At 43.6% G+C, this 19,749-nt stretch overlaps 1 protein-coding gene across 1 annotated transcript in view; it reads left to right on the top strand.

Moving 5' to 3' along the window:
- Nucleotides 1-16,542, top strand: part of ITGAV (integrin subunit alpha V) — a 65,745-nt gene extending 49,203 nt beyond the window's left edge. The window contains exons 20-30 of the mRNA XM_033166765.1: nt 3,478-3,625; nt 6,591-6,683; nt 6,862-6,941; nt 8,063-8,143; nt 8,265-8,370; nt 9,141-9,299; nt 9,857-9,970; nt 12,716-12,829; nt 12,923-13,033; nt 14,101-14,223; nt 15,562-16,542. Of these exons, the coding sequence (XP_033022656.1) occupies nt 3,478-3,625; nt 6,591-6,683; nt 6,862-6,941; nt 8,063-8,143; nt 8,265-8,370; nt 9,141-9,299; nt 9,857-9,970; nt 12,716-12,829; nt 12,923-13,033; nt 14,101-14,223; nt 15,562-15,657 (1,225 nt within the window). The 3' untranslated portion in view covers nt 15,658-16,542. The remainder of the gene's footprint in view (nt 1-3,477; nt 3,626-6,590; nt 6,684-6,861; nt 6,942-8,062; nt 8,144-8,264; nt 8,371-9,140; nt 9,300-9,856; nt 9,971-12,715; nt 12,830-12,922; nt 13,034-14,100; nt 14,224-15,561) is intronic.
- The last annotated feature ends 3,207 nt before the right edge of the window (nt 16,543-19,749 follow it).

Below are 19,749 nucleotides of genomic sequence, written 5' to 3'. Positions count from 1 at the left end.
TTTAATGTGCTGCAGTGGCTGGGGAGTTACAGCGGTGGGTGGGAAGGTTTCTGTAATAGGCCTACTCTGGTGTCGAAGAAATGTGCTTGAGTGGAGGAAACATTTTCTGAAGGATGGACCGTTTAGTTTGATATTTTTGTTCTTGGGGAACACCTGTTTTTGAAAAGCACTCTGCTGATCTGCTGAGTCCAATGTCTAGAGTGATGCTAGTACCTCACTGGGCCTGAAGTCTCCAACGTGGCACCCTCGGACAGACTACTTAGTACCCACGCAGGCCCCCTACCGCCCCATTTTTTAATTAGTTGGGTTTTTGTTTCGTTTTTTGGAAATTCTTTGGTCACAGGTGTCAGGTTCTTTTTGTGGGAGGTGAGAGGCCTGTTTTGTTTTGCTATGTTTTAGTTTTGAGCCGTTTAGATGTTTTGCGGTGGGGGGGCAGGGTTTGTACATCACCAGCTTTCTTCTGTGGAATGGGCATCTTGTGGTGCCTATAGGTTTATTCGTTTCCCAAATATGCCCCCAGACTCAATAAGGTTTTTTTTTGTGGGGAGGGGCTGTGCTAGGCTATGATTTTAACACAGCTATGGAAACACATTGATCTACAGCAGTGGTTCCCAACCTTTTCGAGAGGGCGACCCACAAGTCTAAATGTATTTGGCATGGTGACCCACTGATTATCACATGAATTTTGGACCTTAGACATTTGGCAGCTGTTGGTTTCGTGCATTTTAAGTCCAAGTTTTTGTATTTTTTAATAACCATTACTTGAGACATCCAAGCAAATAAGTACTTAATAGCATTTATGTGGGATTTGCTGAAATATTTATAGTACGTACAAAGTTACTCATAATTTTGTTTGTGGGAATGTAAGGACACCAACCATCTGATTGCAGGGTATTCAATCACAAGCTAAAAAAAATGTATTGCAGAAACAAACAGATACACAAGCCATGTCAGATGTAAAAAAAAACGTATGAGTGGTTTTGACAGTTTTATTCACAACGAAGTCCATCTTGGCAAGTATCAGTGGGATGGCTGAGCTTGCATTTTGCCGAAGAGTAGATCAATGTGGGGTTTGATGGTTGTCAGACATAGTCTCAGATCATTATTGATACATAGCCTGCTTCTGGATTTCGTCTTCACAGCAGTCATCGCTGAAAAGGCTGTCTCTCAAAGATATGTACTATCAAATGGCAACAGCATGGAGATTGCTTCATCAGCAAGCTCAGGGAACTTAGCAACATGAAGCCAAAATTCAGCTAACCTCAATTTCCAAAAATTATCTTTGAGGGTCCTCATACACTACAGTTCAGTGGGTTGTTATTTTGGAACAAAGGAAACTTCGTGGCATCAGTTGCAAAAATGGTTTTGCACATGCTCAGACTTCTGTTTCTAAGCAAACCTACCCTTTAACAAACCCTAGCAGCAGATTCAATCACTGTTCATCACAAAGTACCCATACAGGAAGGGTTTTTTTATGTGCTTGTGCATAAGATGCAAGCTGTAACAGCCATACCAAACAATTCCCTGTACAAGCACCTCACAGTGAGCTGTCACTGGATCTGCTGCCAGCCTGCAGAGAGTGGCTCCCAAGTATTAAAATGTCAGGCTTGAGCCTTTCAGACAAAACGTTGTAAGAGGTATTCATCAGGCCAGTTAAGGATTAAAAGCAAACATTATTTGGGGTTTATTATAAAGCCCACAAGCCGCTTGCGGGTTACGACCCACAGGTTGAGAAACACTGATCCAGAGGCCTCACTTTTGTTTTTTTTTATTAAGAATTTATTGGCATTTTCATAACAAAACATAAACCCACACCCACACCCACATATATAAATCAAATACAAACACAAATACAATTCTTCTTGTTTACTCACTTAAGAAAATCTTCTAGTTCCAAATCTTAACAATTGACTTCCCCCACCCTCTCTCCTTCGGTTTTATATCCATATTCTACTTTAATAACATCCTTTCTCTAAAAATTTTATTCACTTAATAAAATTCGAACCTTAAACCACAATCTTAATAGCAATTCTTTGGATCTTAACAAATTACTCTTATATTAAATCTAAACTATTCTTCTTCCCTTAAACTGCTGCTAATATCAAAAAATTTCAAAATATCCCTTTTCTTATTAAAAATTAAAATAAAGCTTACTGTCTTAACCCTCCGATTTCAGATTACCATAACAAAGCATTTATATTTTATACTTAATATAGTTCACCCTATCCCCCCCCCTGTCCAATGTCCTTCTCCGTCTTTCACCGGAACCGCTCCTCAGATTGTCCTCTTTTCTTATACGTCCACAGGACCAGACCAGCCAGACACCGTCCCCAACCATCCTTGCATCGAGCATCAGGATACACTGTTCCTCTCTCGGCTTCTCCCATTCAGTGCTGCATTCTTCTATTTGTAAATATCTTAATTTCTTGACCATCGCTCCCGAGCTCACACCTCGGGGGCTGGATATAACATTCCTAGCCGTTCTCGAGCTGCCACCACCGAGAAACGCTCCTTTTTCCGGGGGTCGCCGTGCCAACTCACTCAATTTTTCAAACAACTCCTTCAGCTCTTTGCCCAGACATTCTTCCATAGTATCCAGTATCTGGAAGGTCTCCTCTGTGGGAAATAGATTTTCCTTCAAATCCCCACTCAAAACCTTCAATTTCCGATTAATCAGTTCCAGTTCCAGTATAATAATCCTTTCTTCATCAGTTAGTTCAGAGTCCAAAACAGTTTCAAAAACAAAGCCCAGCATGGTGAGGATGGGCATAGGTATCAAATTTCAGTTTCTATTTCAGTGTTGTTCATCATATAGCAGTACTTTTCCACTTCGGTTCAAAGTTTTCGCGGCCATTTTCTCTGAAACCGGGACGCAAAGACTAAAACTTTCCAAAGGAATATTTTCCATCCTCTTCCTCCCCCAAGGGAGATCTATAAAGTCTCACTCCTCAAAAAGTCTTAACAATATATCCATCCAATAGCAACAGCATCACAATCTGTTATTCTTCTCAGCTGCGAAGAGAGACAGGCAGTCTGCCTTTGTCTAAAGCCTCCAGGGTCGTTAAGTCGTTAAATCTTTAAACTCAGCAGTTAATCCAATTAAGTACTTACGACCTCCAGCTTCTTTTCCTTTCATCTCTTTCAGGTAGAACGTCTCGCTCACCACGGCCAGTTCTTCTTTTCCGCCCGGTTGGGGCATTTCCCCTAATGGCCCAGCTCCACATTCCCTTCACCCCCACTCCCCCTTTACAGGGGGAGCGAGGGAAGGGCGCGTAGCTTAGCGGGCCCGCCGGGGAGCCCGAGGCACGGGACGCTCTTCCCGGCCTCACCGGAGCCCCGCGTAGCGGTGGCAGGGCTCCAACCCCCGGGCTGGACTGGGTGGCCTCGCAGCCGAGGCAACCCAGCGACCGCCCGCGATGGCGACCTCGCCGGAAGTCCCCAGAGGCCTCACTTTTGTTCCATTTTTGTCTTGTGCAGTGATCAGAAGCAGATCTATATTGGGGATGAGAATCCTTTAACCCTAGTCGTCAATGCCGAGAACCTAGGAGAGGGAGCCTATGAAGCTGAACTCTTTGTTACCGTCCCACCTCAAGCAGACTTCATTGGCATAGTTCGCAACAAGGAGGTAAGTCTAGTGAGTGCCCTATGAGCAGGGTTTATTGCAACAAGTTTGTGTTTATGTTATTGCTGCATTTATATCCCTTTCCTCCAACTCCGGGTGGCATACATGATTCTCCCTCTCCTCATTTTATTCTCACAACAACCCTGTGAGGTGGGTTAGCCTGGCCCAGGGTCACCCAGACAGCTGCAAGACTGAGTGGGGATTTGAACCCTGGTCTCCCAGGTCCTAATCCAACACTCTAACCACTACACCAAACTGGCAATGCAGTGGTGTAAAATTATACCTGTGCTAAGTGTCAAACCACGTTCAGAGTGTGTTTTGGACCACAACTCATCATCCCTGACCACTGAGAGAGCTAATGGGAGGCCCAGCAAAACCTGGAAGGTACCAGTTTGGGGCAGTTTGCTATGGAAGTTTACTGCTATGGGTTTGCATTATGGTCTGCAGTCCTACCTACCAGTCCTGTGGTGGCAAGTCTGGTGTGGGAGACAGATTATTGTACTTTGAAAGAATTTACATACACAAGTCCCTGCTTAGCTGTGGAGCTACTGTGTGGCTCACTGTCTCTCGGTATCAATTGCTCATCTCAAAATGAAAAAAGGCAATACAAATAAGATCTTGGTTTAGCCAGCGGCGTCCCTGGGAGGGCGGGCCGCCCCGGGTTCCAGGGGAGGGGGATGACACTTAGGCCACCCCGCCCCGCCGGCAGCCCCCGAGCAAGCTGCAGAGTGAGGCCGCTCCGCCCTGGGGCTCATGCGGGGCCCGCCTGCCGGCACTGCTGTGGGGCTGCCCCGCCCCTGCTGCATGAGCCGCCACGGAAGCAGCAGCGCCAGCCCAGACGCGAGTGCGCATGTGCAACATTTTGCACGTGCGCACTCTGTCTGGGCTGGCGCTGCCGCTTCTGCGGCGACGTTGCGAGCCCGCCAGGTGAAAAGGCGGCTTGTGGGGAGCTGCCGATCGCGGGCGGCAGCCCCACAAGCCGCTTCATCCTTACTACATGATGCTTGGCTCATGCGGCTGTATTTCAACCAATTGATGTGGGAAGCAGCAATATGTGTGGGCTACTCACATGATTAGAAGATCTGTATACAGTGGTGCCTTGCAAGACGAAATTAATTCGTTCCACAAGACTTTTCGTCTTGCGAGGCACCGTTTCCCATAGGAACGCATTAAAATTTAATTAATGCGTTCCTATGAGGGGGAAAGTCCGGGGCCCCTTCCGACTGGCACCGGAGCCGCGCAGCACCGCATTTTAAGGTTGCAGCGAGCGAACAGCAGCGCTGCTGTTCACTCGCTGCAGCCTTAAAACACGGCGCGGCTCCGGTGCCAGTCGGGAGGGGCGCCGTCCAATCGCACCCGCCCACCCAAGATGGCGGGCGCAATCCGACGGCGCCCCAACCGGAGCCGCACGGCGCCGCGTTTTAAGGCTGCAGCGAGCAAACAGCAGCGCTACTGTTTGCTCGATGCAGCTTTAAAACGTGGCGCGGCGCGGTCCGGTGCCGGCTTACAGTGGTACCTCGCCAGACGAATTCGTCTTGCGAAAAACAGCCATAGACGAATTCGTCTCGCGAGTCAACTAAAAACTCGCAAAACCCTTTCGTTTTGCGAGTTTTTCGTTGTGCGAGGCATTCGTCTTGCGGGGTACCACTGTATTACAAATGGGACAACTACAGTGAGCTTTAGACAAGACCATTCATTGAGCTTCAGGCTCCTAAGCATGGATTTGAACCTGGGTCTCCCACATCCCAAACCATAGTTCTGTCTACCATGTCACACACTCTCATAAAGCGCTAGTTCAGTGTAGCCCAGACTTTTACTTGGCGGGGGGGGGGGTGCTTTCTTGCCGCTGCATCCCAGTTCCTTCACGATAGGCCTCAGTAATTTCACATTATAAATATAATCATTTTCCTTCATTCAAAATGTCTACTTGGCATTTAAAGTAAGGAAGCTGTTAGGCAAAGCTTAAAAGTGCCACCTTTTGTGGCTATTTTGCTTCATCCCTTTTAGTTGGTCATATGGTGCTGATGAACAGTGTGGACCTGCCAGCTGGAAGATAAAGCTGGATGATCTTCTCTTAAACTGGGAGAGAGGTGTCTTGTCTAGCAACAGTGAGCAGTCTGTACAAAGCGAGCCAGGCTGCTAAGGCAAATCTATTTCTGTTGAGGCGCTTAGAGCCACACATTTGGTAATTAAATTAATTCAGGCTCAGCCTCTTACACCTTGGGAAATGAACGGGGCGATCCCAAGGGACTGGGATAAGTGCCTTAGCTGTTGTTGTTTTGTCCCTAACATGGCAATAATTAAGACTGTACAACTCAATAAATGCACCACAAAAAATCTGATTGGCTGCAGGAAGCTCCTGCAGCCAATTGGAAGCTGCGGAACCCCCATCAGACATTTGGGTTCCAAAGAACATTCACAAACTGGAACACTCACTTCCAGGTTTGCGGCGTTTAGGAGCCAAAACATTTGACTTGGAAGGCATTCGGGATCCAAGGTACGACTGTACTATTGCCTAAGTAATGGAGCTGGCCCGCTAGAGTACTGATGAAATGTCACTGCCTTAAACAAAGCAGCATTGCCCATTTGGAAGCCATTTTGGTGTTGTCAATACAGCTCCGAACCTGGACCTGGGTTCAACTCCCTCTTTAGTCATATGCACAATGGAACAAATCACTCTTTCCCCCTCTTACTTCTAGATAAGTGTGTGCTTAGAGATTGCAGCCTGATAATAAATTATTTTCTCTGGACTTGAAAAACACTAGTGATCTTTGCACCACACTTGCCAGCGGAGAGACAGGTTCTGAAGCCTAAAATGTCATGTTTGATAAACTGCTCATAACCATTGGGAGTGCCAAAGAATTCAATGTAGACAATAAATATCATTATATGTCAGAAGGAGAATGTGCTTAGAGAATGATAAGTATTGTGCTCTTCTCTGAAAACAGTCACCTTTGTTTCACTGTAGGATTTGGCGAGGCTTTCATGCGCATTTAAAACTGAGAATAAAACCCGGCTCGTTGTCTGCGACCTTGGGAATCCAATGAAAGCAGAAACAAAAGTAAGAATTAACAAAAACAAAGGAGAACCCTATGTCTACAGCAGTAGGGTTTGCTGGTTTGGGAGGCAGCCTCATACTGACTGCCTTTTGGTTAATTGGATGAGCCACATGACGGGTTAAACCAACCTCTTTCCAACTGTCACATGTTAAATCCTGTACATCTTCTTTTGTGTTCAAGCTTTCAGCCGGCCTTCATTTTAGTGTTCATCAGGAATCTGAGATGGACACCTTTGTGAAGTTTGATCTACAGATTCGTAGGTATGGGGCACTTAGCACTGTGCACTCACCTGTCTAATAACTGGGGCTGCTATTGAAACGGGGGGGGGGGGAACAGGCAGAAATGGAATTAAATTATAAATAATAATAGTAATATTATTGCCTGTAAGAATATTAAATTGCAACAATGTAATTATATGGTGCATATACACATACTCACAGAAACATTTCCAACTTAATACCATCGACTTCCCTTTTTAGCCATTTTCTTAATTTATTTAAATGCATGTATGCTTATCTCACATATTTCAGAAATCTCCAAGCACTGTGCAGTCTAAAAACAAACAATATATCATTAAAACATTTTGCCCGTTAATGTCACAAATGAAATCTTGTTTGAGGATCTTCTTGTACCTGTGGCCTTTTGCATTTAAAAGGCCGCTGCCTCTCTTCCAGAATCTATTGTTTTAAAAACCTGCAATCTGCCTAACATCAGTCAGGACTGCATTGCCAATATATTACATTTAACCGCAAAGACTGAGATATTAGTCTACATACGCTGTAAAAGGAATGTATTGATTTGCGCATCTCCAAAATGGGATATACAGAGTGAGTTGGAGAGAGAGAGAGAGAGAGAAAGAAAGTGTTTATATTGGATTGCGTTCCTCTTTTAAATGGCTGTCCATTTAAAGACCAATGAAACTTCTGGACAGAGAGAGCCTGACACATTTTGTTAGCTTAGGCAGAAAAATCCAGAGGTTGGCCCCTGCAAAAACATGCAATAACTAAATTGACAGTTTGCTGCCCTTTAAATGCAGAGATAGGAAACCTATGGCCCTCCTGATATTGTTTCACTCCAACTCCCATCAGCCCCAAGCGGCATCACCAGTGACTAGGGAAGATCAGGGTCGTAGCCCAACAATGTCTGGAAGGCCACTGGCTTCCCACCTCTGATTTAAAACAATGGTGTAATGAAAGGAGAAAGTTCTCAGGAAGCAGCCACTCTACAGGCATTGCAGGAAAAGCAACTCACTTGAAATGGGCTACTGAACTGAACCGTGTGCTTTCAGCGCATGCCGCTTGTAGGGTAGAACCTCCTTCCTTTTACCTTTGCCTTGACTCGCGCATGACTTGACTCGCTGTGCCTTTCCATTGTTTCACAGCTCTAACATGTACAACAACCTAAGCCCCGTGACATCTTATCAGGTGGACCTGGCCATCTCAGCAGTTGTCGAAATCAGAGGGTAAGTGATGGCCTTGGTGCCATTTTAGCTAGTGCCTCGTTTCCTTCATTTTACAATTACGCGGCTTATGCTGCATGCGCACGGTGCCTGGTGGTTATTGTGCGCCCCTTGTGTAATTTAGGGTTTCTTCTCCGGATCATCTTTTTCTCCCAATTCCTAATTGGCAACCCAAGGAGAATCCAGAAACGGAGGATGACATCGGGCCTCTGGTTCAACACATCTACGAGGTAAATCTCTGCTCAAGGCTGTAACCAGAAGGCCATGCCTGCTAGAATCATGCCTTACCTCTTGCCAGAATGGTAAACAAATCAGATCACCTTGTGGGCTGCAAACCTGCAGAGTGAGGTCCACCAGGCAGCTTAGTACTGTATGCAGGGATGTCACACGTCATGGTGTGTTCATGCATTTAAGGTACTGAGACCACCCTTCTGCCCTCCTCTCTCCCCCAGAAACAGAACAGAAAGACTTAAAAGCATGCCTGAAAAATGTGTTACCTGCCAAGCCAAACACAACCCATGAGTCACTGTACTGTAGCCTGCCAAGTGCTTCAAAACCTTTGGGCGGTATTTAACATAACAATTATGCATTACAGCATTACACAAGGGCTTTTGGAGAGCTGAGGAGTGGGGCGGGATTTTCCGTTCTAACATCTGTAGTGGCAGGTGCCCCAGTTCTGAACCAATGTCACACAGCTTTGAGATAGGTAAGAGCAAAGGGATTTGCTGTGGTCAACCCGATGTTGGCCCTCCAGATGTTATTGGACTGCAGCTTCTATCGTCCCCAGCCAACATGAGTGGTGGTCAGGAATGAGGGGAGTTGTAGTCCAACAACATCTGGATGGCCTTTAAAATAGCAGAGAACTTACGCCCACAGACAAGTTGTTGGGGCATTTGTACCGGCATATGCTACAATAGCCATAGGAGGGGATAGGATTGTATTGCAAGAGTGAAAATAGCATCGTTCTTCGTGCTCATTTGTTTTTCCTGCCTCTCACTAGCTCAGAAACAATGGTCCGAGTGCTGTCAGCAAAGTGATGCTCAATCTTCAGTGGCCTTACAAGTATAACAACAACACCCTGTTGTATATTATGGAATATGAAATTGAAGGCCCCATGAACTGCACTTCCGATATGGAAATTAACCCGCTAAAAATTAAGGTAAGTGGAAAGCATCTTCAGATTTTCCCGTGTGCGGAGCAATCCATCTGTCTTGAATGTTTAAAGCAATACGAATCATTGTTAATGGTTATAATGTTAAAGAATATTCAACTTCATTGTCATCAAAAGGGGCAGCGGGGAATCCAGCGGTTGTTAGCTTGTATCTGCCCAAATGCTTGGGCAAAGAGGTTCTTCTTCTGCAAATGTTGAGCGAATTCGTTAGGGAAGAGAGATACAGGGAGAAATGGAGTGACCTTGGGAGGGTGATGATGCAAACATACTCTCATCTCGTCTGCTCAGCAGCATAGACCTTCCCTACTAAAGATCTGGTTGAAGTCACCTCACTCCCTAACCACCCCATCCCCTCGTGGGCTCACTTGACAACAGCAGTTCCCTGAATGTGGACAGGGCAAGTGACCATTTCAAAATGGCCATGGGCTTTTTGGTATCTCGTTTACCGCTCTCGGTTTCCAATGTATGCTGCTCACCCATCCACAAAGTGTTTAGGGATGTGTCACCAACCCGTACTGATAATCGAACCCTTCTTGACGCTGTAGATGTCAACGCCTCACCAAGATGAAAAGAATGAAACAACGAATGGAGGAGATAGCCGCAGTCACAATGTCAACCGGAGGGACCTAAGCGCAGCTGAGGGAGATGTACAAACTTTGGTAAAGTCTGTTTATTGGTTTGTTTGAGAATCTTAGGTATGCTTCATGTGTCCCAAGGGATTGCTCTGTAAAGCAAATTCTGATATAGATGCATAGCCCTGATTGACCATGATGGACAGATTGATTAGGGAAACCCTGAGAAAAGAGGTGAGCAAGCTGGTTGGATGGTTGCCCAAACCTTTGGCAGCCTGCCTCTGTCTTTAGGTAAAGATGCCTAGGCCCTACTGCCTCACTCATGGGAGATCGAAATTGATTGGATGCTTTTTGATGAGTAGAGACCTGCTATATGGTACCTATGTAATGCAAGAGATCCTGATTAACACAAAACATGCAACATGGTGTATTTGAACATCTCTCAATGTAGGGGCAGGAGAGGCTGATTAAATTACTGTCCAAAATACTGGAGAACCACTGCCAGTCAACATAGACGGACAAATGATCTGACTCAGTATAAGGCAGTTCCTATCATTGAATCAAGATTTGATTTGGACTAGGGGAAGACTGTTATGGGCATGCATCACGACAGGAGAGTGTGTGAGAATGAGAGAGAATATGTTACATAGCTCCCATAGGATATTTAGCAATGCAAGTTCCCCTTACCAGAGATGCCTGTGAACTGCAGATAATTTTGCCTTGGTGATGATTATGATGATGATACTTTTATTATTTATACCCCACCCATCTGGCTGGGTTTCCCCAGTCACCCTGGCTGGCTTACAGCATATTTTAAAACATAATAAAACATCAGGTGTATGTTTCTAGGTGTGTAGTGATGCTTCTAGGTGTATAGTGCCAGGTGTGTTGGCTCAGCACTATTTAAATCTGCAAATTACATGGGTTTTTTATCTAAATTCCCTTTCTGAAGGAGCTCAGTGAATTAAGCAGGGTTGCAGAATCCAAATCGTTGCGGACCCCACTCTGCAACTTTGCACCTCTTCTTTTGCAGGCACTGTTTTTGGTTTGGTCCTAAATTGCACACCAGCAGAGGTTGCCACCAGGGGTTGCAATAAATGGTCAGCCAGGACTGTACCAGCCCTAAGATTCATAGCACTGTAAGGTTGGAAGGGACCCGACTGTATGAAAAATTCCTGAGGGCCATTTTCAAGTGACCTTAGCATATATTGCTTGCTAGGTTACATTTCTGAAATTCAAAACCTTTTAAAGCCTGAGTATTGCAATTCTGGTTCCCTGGGGTGTTCCACTAGCAATGCCTCTGACAAAAAACCTTATACGGAATGATTTATAACCACTACAACAACTTATTCAGACTGAGCATGCTCAGCTCATTTGGAGTTCTCAGAATAAGTGGGTGTAACTCATTTACATGTGTGTAAATACTTTGCATGGTACCAATCTAATCGTACACATGACTTGGATAACCCAGAGCCACAAAATCCTAACATGGGACACACACACACAAATGGTGCACATCTACACCCTTTGCCACTGGCATATTCCCCCATCCCCTCTGCATTTGGGTGACAGCAATGGCAATTTGAAATGCAACATGCATGCCTGCAGCTGCTGCTGCTGCTGCTGCAACATTTCCCCCATGATCAGGAGGAAGAGGTTACAGCATTACATCAGCCACTGCAGGGTAGCAAATATTGGGTTTTAATGGCCCTAGCAAGAGATGATTTAATGCTGCATGTTTATTGCACTTCAGATGCCTGTGATATACGAGGTGAAAACCTCTACAACTGATTTGCCAGCTTGACAAATAACTCATTGCTCCAAGCCTTTCTATGAATGGAAAAGTCAAGGACAATGGGATTCTAAAAACCATGTGCTGGTGACTTACCTTTGTACCTTGTGGTTTCACAGTTCAAGGGTGCTGCCTCCTGTGTTCCAAAAGGTGCTTTATTATTGGAGGTGTGATGAAAAGGAACGCACAAAAAAGAGGCACCCTTGTTCTTCTCCACCTTAAATTTTGCTTGGGTGTGTTCATGAGAAATGGACATTTTTTTTTAAAAAAATGCATTTTGAATTTCCATGGTGTCACTTAACAAAAAATAATTCCATCCTATACCGATGGAACTGTTTCTGTTTCTTCTCTCTGTCTGTCCACATCTCATCTCAAGTGCCCTCATTCATGGAACATTCATCTCTCCCCACCCACAGCAATAGATAAGACCTGGAAACATGGGTAGAGGAGGTGCAAGCAACACATGAGATTTCTTCCTGCTGTTTCTTTGAAGCATCCAGGGTAGCTTTGACAGTCTGTTCTCTAGCTGAAGAAACTGGAGCAGAAAAGGGAATGAGATAACAGGCAGAAATGTCGTTTCATGCCAGTCTGCTTACATGAAATAAACATCTTCAGGGGAAAAACAAGTTGCTGTCAGTTCCCAGACATTTAGGTGAATGCTATAGTGGAAATGTATGTAGGTGAATTTTGCCAGGGAGATCTAGCTAAAAATGGTTCAGGAGCATATGCTTTGAATTCACACTTTACTCCCTTTACCCAAACTTCAACATTTGGTATGAATATCACACAAGTCACCAGCACCGTAATTCAAAGTCTCGCTGCAGTGGTGCCCAAGCAGGGTGTAGTAGTTGTTACACCACGAAACATGTTAGGTCACCATTGTAGTAATAACAGCATATACAAGCAGCTCTCAGGAGGTGGATCCGGTGCATAAGAAATAAAACAAAAAGTAAATGGAAGCTCTGTGCTACCAGTTTCCTTTGAACATAACATCTGAAAACTCATGTACAGCTCTTCCTCTCCTATTATTTTAACCCTAGGGCTGTGGAACTGCAGAATGTTTAAAGATATTCTGCCAAGTGGGTCGCCTAGAGAGGGAGAAGACGGCAATTCTGTATTTAAAATCTCGCCTTTGGACTCAGACCTTCATGAACGTAAGCCTCCATTGCTGTTTCTACGACATCTGCCTGCCCCTGAATAATATGGGTTCTAATTTGACATTTTCTTTCCTCTCACTCCCATCGCAGAAAGAAAACCAGAACCACTCCTATTCTCTCAAATCATCCGCTTCCTTCAGCGTTATCGAGTTCCCTTACAAGAATCTTTCCTTTCCCGAAGATGTCCACAATTCTACAATAGTAAGCTATTTGATATTCAAAATTAGCGCGACCCAGGGCAACACAATTAAGCTGAAAAGAGTTGTCAAAATGAAACACGCATCTGATCTGCTTCCAATGTTTTTACTGTGCTATATTAAATCGTGGATTGTTGGGCTCATTCAGTTTTATCGCATGCTGCTGAAGCTTTTAATTAAATTTTAGCCTTCAATTAAAAGCTTTAGATGCGGCCTTCACAATGCTGCTCCAGAATGGGCTCATGTCTGGCGCTGGCATACAGAATAGCATTGGAATCGCTTAATCACACAATTGCAGACCCAATCCTATGCATAGGACATATTTGTTCTATCAAGGCTTATTTCCATGTAAATGTGTACAGGATTGCAGTTCTGAACTTCAGCAAATTTATCACCATCAAAGCCAGCAATATTAAGCTAGACAGCGTGGAGGCTTCAGTGGTGTTTAATTGGCCCTAAAAACTTCCCCAAATGGAAGGACTACAGTCGTACCTTGGTTTTCGAACAGCTTAGTTCTCAATCATTTTGGCTCCCAAACGCAGCAAACCTGGAAGTGACTGTTCTGGTTTGCGAACTATTTTTGGAAGCCAAACATCCGATGGGGATTTGCGGCTTCTGATTGGTTGCAGGAGCTTCTGAGATTCCTCCAAACCTCCACAGCAGATTTTCAGAGGGTGCAAGGGGCTGCAGGGCAAAGGAGAGTACTGATTAAGCTTGCCTCTCCCACTTCTGCCATCAAGTGTCCTGTGAATACCACTCAAGCATATTCCCATCAGTGGGTGCAACTCAAAATCCAAGCCAGTGAAGCCATGCAATCATCTTCCAACCAGAAGCTACCTTTATCTTACGAGCAATTCAGCAAGCAGTGCCAGATTCTGCTCCTGCCAAATCACAGCATACACACCAACATAGGCCAGGAAAACCATCTCTCCTTCCCTTTTGTTGAACAGTGTTTGTTTCTGCCCACTGGTGTGCCACATGCAAGTGAATCGTGAAGAATTTCCAAAGCATATCCCTCCAACACTCTACATTGTTTCTGTATAAAATATGTTGTCATCTCCTCCTCTTTAGGTTACCACGAATATCCTGTGGGGTATTCAGCCAGCACCCATGACCGTGCAAGTCTGGGTAATCATACTAGCCGTCTTAGCAGGATTATTACTTCTGGCACTTCTAGTCTTTATAATGTACAGGGTAAGTGGTGTCTTTAATGAATCATAGAATTGTAGAGTTGTGATTAGCTCCCATTGAACTTGGTGGAGCTTATTTCTGAGTAGGTTCAACCTAGGGGGGGAGGAAGCCTCTAAATCATGGGTGGGGAACTGGATCCAGTCAATGGGCCAGATCCTTACCTCTGCCACAAACAAACTTTGAAAGATGGGTGGGGCTGACCACCTGTCAATCCCCCGAGATGACCTCTCCAGAGGGGTTCACTGGGCACAAATCCGCTGATGGGCACTGGCAGTATACCCGCAAAGGAGATCGGCTGATGGGCACGAAGAATGTGCCCTTTTTGATTGCAGACAGGTCTGGTTTCAATCAAAATGGACCTACGGTATTTCCTCTGCCAGCCTGTTGATTGGCTGCATTAGAAAGTTCTCAGTGAGGCACTTTGTAGTGCAGCACATCCCATCAACATCGGTATATGCCCTACACTTGATGTCAGGTGCAGGGCAAGAGGCTGTGGATTGGGGAAACAGTCTAACTGGGATAGCCGAAGGTTCCCCAGTTCCTCTAAATTGACCTACCTTTTGTGTTCCATATAAATATTTATGAAATCAAAGCCAGAAATCAGGTAGCCAAAGACAGAAATCAGATGAGTAATCTTTTGGGGCATTCAACATGGTTGTAGAGGTACACGTGCACAATCACATGAAAGCACAAAACAGGTAGAAGAACAGGGAGTTTGTCGATTTAGCTGCAGCTTCAGATAAAACACAAGGGAAAGAACTGAAGGAAACATGTTGTACAGCCTTTGAGATTTCTGTAGCGGTCGGCTGTGAGAGCTCTGGTTCTAGCTGATTCAAATGGACCCTCCCCAGCCCTTTTACAGGTTTGCTTATTTAGAGTATTCGTTATACCAATTTTCAGTCCAACCTCACAGAACAGGAGCTTGCATGGGAAATATTTAAATGTTTTAAAATAGTAACAATGACTCGGCTGCTTAAGATCTACGTCCAGATGTTTAAAGATCTGTTGTTGCAGAAGGCCTGGCTGAGTTCTGTTGGTGGCAAGAGGTTCAGCAGTAAATAGATTTTTAAAAGCGCTGTTGATGTGCTGAGTCAACTCTTAGGCTATGTATGTGGATGTTGTGCGTGTAACAACAGTAGCGTGGCATGTGGAAGTCCCATGCACGTATGCGGATTCTGTGCGCATGGTAAAATGTTTTTGAAATTGGGGGCTGCATTTGTCTACCTGTTGTGCAGATGTCTTAACTATTTTGATACCCCCATGAGTGAGACCCAGGGGTGTTTACTTCCTGTGTCGCTCCCAATATGCATTGTATTTCCTTCCTTTCTCTCTACAATGCAGGTGGGTTTCTTCAAGCGTGTGCGGCCACCTCAGGAAGAACAAGAAAGGGAACAGCTGCAACCACATGAAAATGGAGAAGGGACATCAGACGCCTAAGCAGTGTTTTAGCTGTGTCATTTACCAAAAGGTTCAGAATGGTCAACACCTTCCTTTTTAAAAAATATGTGTATTTTTTCTGCCTTGAGGGACAGACAGACTGTCTAGAATTGCATTGCAGGTGTCTTCTGGCATTTACAGTAGTCAGAGGTTAACTGCAAAATGAGAGCAATATATGTTAGCCTCCCTCCTATTTAATCCTGTTCACATACGTGACTAATACATGTGCACTGATGAGCATATTTTTAGTGCCACAGCCTTGCTTATCCAGCTCCAGAAGGCTAAAGACATAAAATGTGTTGATTGGTACAATTTGAACTGCTGACAAGAGTTTGAAGACCTGCAGCCACTACATCCGTTTAATGAACTTTGTGTACACTAATTGAAGACTGTCTGGGTTGGACCATTCCACGGTACTCACCAATCCTCAGAAGTACTTCACTTGCCACTACATTTTCAAACCAGAAACATCTAAATCGACAAAACGTACAGTGTTCTGCTCCAGTTATGTGATCTTCCGTGAGTTCGCCATAGAAGACAACTGTACTGTAGTATGGTACCAATTTCAGGAATCGCTGTCCACTTCATAGATGCAAAAGATTTATTTCTGTTTCCTAATATTTATGAGAGATCATCAGCCTTTTTCTAGACACTAATATACCCATGCTCTGGGAAATGATTGATTTGTGCACCAGACTTCTGATAACTTTTCTAGCCTTTCGTAACTTTTCCGCCCTTCAGAAAATTCAAAGCCTATACAAGGAAATGGAAATTCTCCATTCACAATACATTATAAAAATAATTAAGAATATCTGCTTGACCTTACTATGCATAATTTTACTTTTGCTTTCAAAATGCAAGTTTTGAAACAAAAGGGGAATTATTTCGAGCAAAACTAGGCTGTTGGACGATGAGCAAGAAGAGGAAATAGAGGGAACGAAGCAAATGGTGCTTAGATGAATTGGAATTGTAACCTCCTACAAGCCCACTAGAAGCCTTCATCAGTCGTGTCCCACAATTTCCAGCTCTTACCTGCAGCCTAAGGTAGAAAACTAAAGAGTTCAGAAGGCCACATCCAGCTCTAGATCTTGGCTTTGCAGATCAAACCCTTAGACATGTAGAGAAGGAATCCTGTTTGTACAAGTAAGTTGACGTGCGGTGGTAGCAGTCATGCTGTGCTGAACGTGTCCCAGTGAAGATACTAAGTGGCAATGCCATGCTGTCTCAAGTGGGAGCCCCTCATGGTTGCATTTGCCAGGAAGTTTTGTTTTGTTTTTTTAATCGCCATAGAGGAAAGCAGAGGAATAATGGAGGTAAAGCTTTTTATTCTGAACAGCTCGCAGGATGCATGTTGTGAAGCAGGAAAGAGCCTTAAAGGGCAGTTCCAGCGAATGGGAGTTCAGAGGATGTTGACTGTGCCTTCACTCTTTCTGGGATCATTGCCAGGATTTGATCTATGGAAGGAAGCTGAAACCTCAGTGGAGATAGTTGGCCAGGTATTCAAGAGCTCTCATGGAGAGCTTTCCTGGAGAAGAGAGACCATTGAGGCGATAATACACAAGAAAGCAAACGTGAAGCTGAATTGTAAGGTTTGGTCTTAGGTACTTCTACCTTTTCCTAAAATGGGGTATTGTAAGTACATTTAATGGGAAGGATATGCCTAGTTGCAGAAATAAAAAATGAGGACTATGAGAGCAATTGTGTGCCACGTAGATGAACTACCAAAATTGGGAAATGGGGTCGATTTATCAAAGCGATGTGATTCCGAATTGCTGATTTATTTTTAAAATCATCTCTATTTTCTGTGAGAGGAAAAATACAAAGGGACTCAAGTTTTAGTGTTTATCCAGGGCCTAGTGCACCACATGCATGCACATCATTTGATTTTGGGGGGATATTGATTACTGTACTCGATGACTATTAGCTGAATGTGTGAACTAAGGAGCAGCAGGAAAAATAGAGCTCTGTCTATGCCATGGTGCCAGATCTGATGGCCCTTTCATACAGGCAAGTTATCAAGTGATGAGCATGCAGATGTGAACTAGGCTTAAGACAATAAAGAGAAGACAATTGCTTCTGTGGGGCTCAAAGTAGCACTTTCCATACAAATGCCATACTGAAAGAGGCGATTGTTTGATAAGCATGAACTGCAACTGCAAAACACGACAGATTGTATCAGTTTCCACTTTCCACCCTGAGTTATCAGATAGTTTTGCTTTTCCACATTCACAGTGTGTTCTTCCATAAGGGCCAATAGCACTGCAACACTTTGTAAATAGTACTCTAGTTTATCCAAACCTACTTTTTCTTGGATATCCCCTTCTAGACCATTCAGACGAATGAACTTGTACTGTATGTAAATATTTTTAAAAGAAAGAATGTCACAGAAGTAGGCAAAATGAAATATATTAAGCATTTTATACTTAATAATTTTTTCATGAAGAATATATATTTTGTACACAGCAGAAGCCTATGCATCAAAATGTACAAAGAACGCTCCCCAAACCAAAACCAAATGGTTATGTCCTGTCACTTGAGTCTGCTTAATTGGATGCACATATGGTTAAGATAAGAGATAAATATTTTTTCTGGCCTTCCTTGTGGTTCTATTGGTCTGTATCTAGACATAGCTGTTACTGAAAGTATCCTTCTTAACAGTACAATCCTGTGCATGTTTATTCAGAAATAAGTCCCATTCTGTTCATTGGGGCTTACTCTCCGGTAAGTATGCACAGAATTGCAACCCAGAGTGAGTTATCAATCAAGTCCATTGTTGAATAGACACATCTTGGGGTCCTGTATTACAAAAAGCATAAATTTCCGAGTGGTTTAGCAATCTGCCAATTTATATTATTAACAAGAAATATGAATTTCTTTTATCCACAGCTTAACATACTCAGTGAACAAGCAGGTGTAGTCCTACCCTCCTACAGCTAACAGCTGCAACCCAGTGGTGTTGGGAGTTTTGGCAGTCTTTAAATTTAAATATCTGAAAACAACAAGATTTAGGAAACTGACAAAAATGCATTAATTAAAGACATAAAGGCAGCACTGGGTTTTTCAGTTCTGTGCGGTGTTAGGGGTGTGTGATAGAGGTTTCGTAATTTGAGAGGCATTATGTTGCAACATCAGTGCTTTTTTTTGCCAAAGTATACCTGTCACTAATATAGGACTCCCTAATAATCAGATGAACTATGTATAGGCAACCGTATTTTTTAAAAAATACAAAGTGGTATTATATACTATGATATTTCCTTCAAAGTTATAATACACAGCATTAGAACAAACCATAGAATCATAGAATTGTAGATCTGGAAGGGACCACGAGGGTAATATAGTCCAACACCCCGCAATGCAGGAATCTTTTACCCAACATGGGGCTTGAACCCATGACCCTGAGATTATGAGTCTTATGCTCTTATCAACAGAGCTGCGTTCTCTCATCATAAAAATCCCTTCCAGAAACCAACCACCCATTCTTCATAAGACACTGTCATTCTATTGCAGATAGGGATGTTATCTCTCTGTCCATAATGCATTTATGCTTTAATATTGGTGCACCACAGCTTCATTTTCATGGCATATTCTGAGAGGTACTGAGTTGATTGAATTATTTAACGGAATGTAATGTTATTATAACTGAATCAACGGGCTGGGAATGGGGCATGATGTTTTTCTGAGTTCACTGCTCTTTTTTAAAAATAATAATAATAATCAAATGCAATTCATCTTTTATAACCAGTTTTAATTAATTCCTTGCCAAATTATCAACATATACAGGCCTCACTAAGGGAAAACCAGATGCTGTAATTCTGTCGGGGTATTCTCTCCCTGTTGCACATATCTCTATAGTCACTTAAAATTCATTCACATTTGCAGGTTTGTTACATAATGTCACAGGACATCCAATTTTATTTATTTATTTTAAATGAGTTTGAGGTCATACGGAAACCTCTATCTGTCCTGCTTGACCTGTGATGGCTATTTCAAAGGCAGTATCAAGTGATTTTATGTTATGAATGTTGTGTGTGTGAAGTTGAAGTGGAATATCCTTGTTCAAATATAATACACCCAACGAGCATGCGTGAACTT

This window comes from Lacerta agilis, chromosome 1 (genome assembly GCF_009819535.1).
Source record: "Lacerta agilis isolate rLacAgi1 chromosome 1, rLacAgi1.pri, whole genome shotgun sequence".
NCBI lineage: Eukaryota > Metazoa > Chordata > Lepidosauria > Squamata > Lacertidae > Lacerta > Lacerta agilis.
The sequence above is the reverse complement of the archived record's forward strand: the minus strand, read 5'-3'. Positions and strand labels throughout refer to the sequence as shown.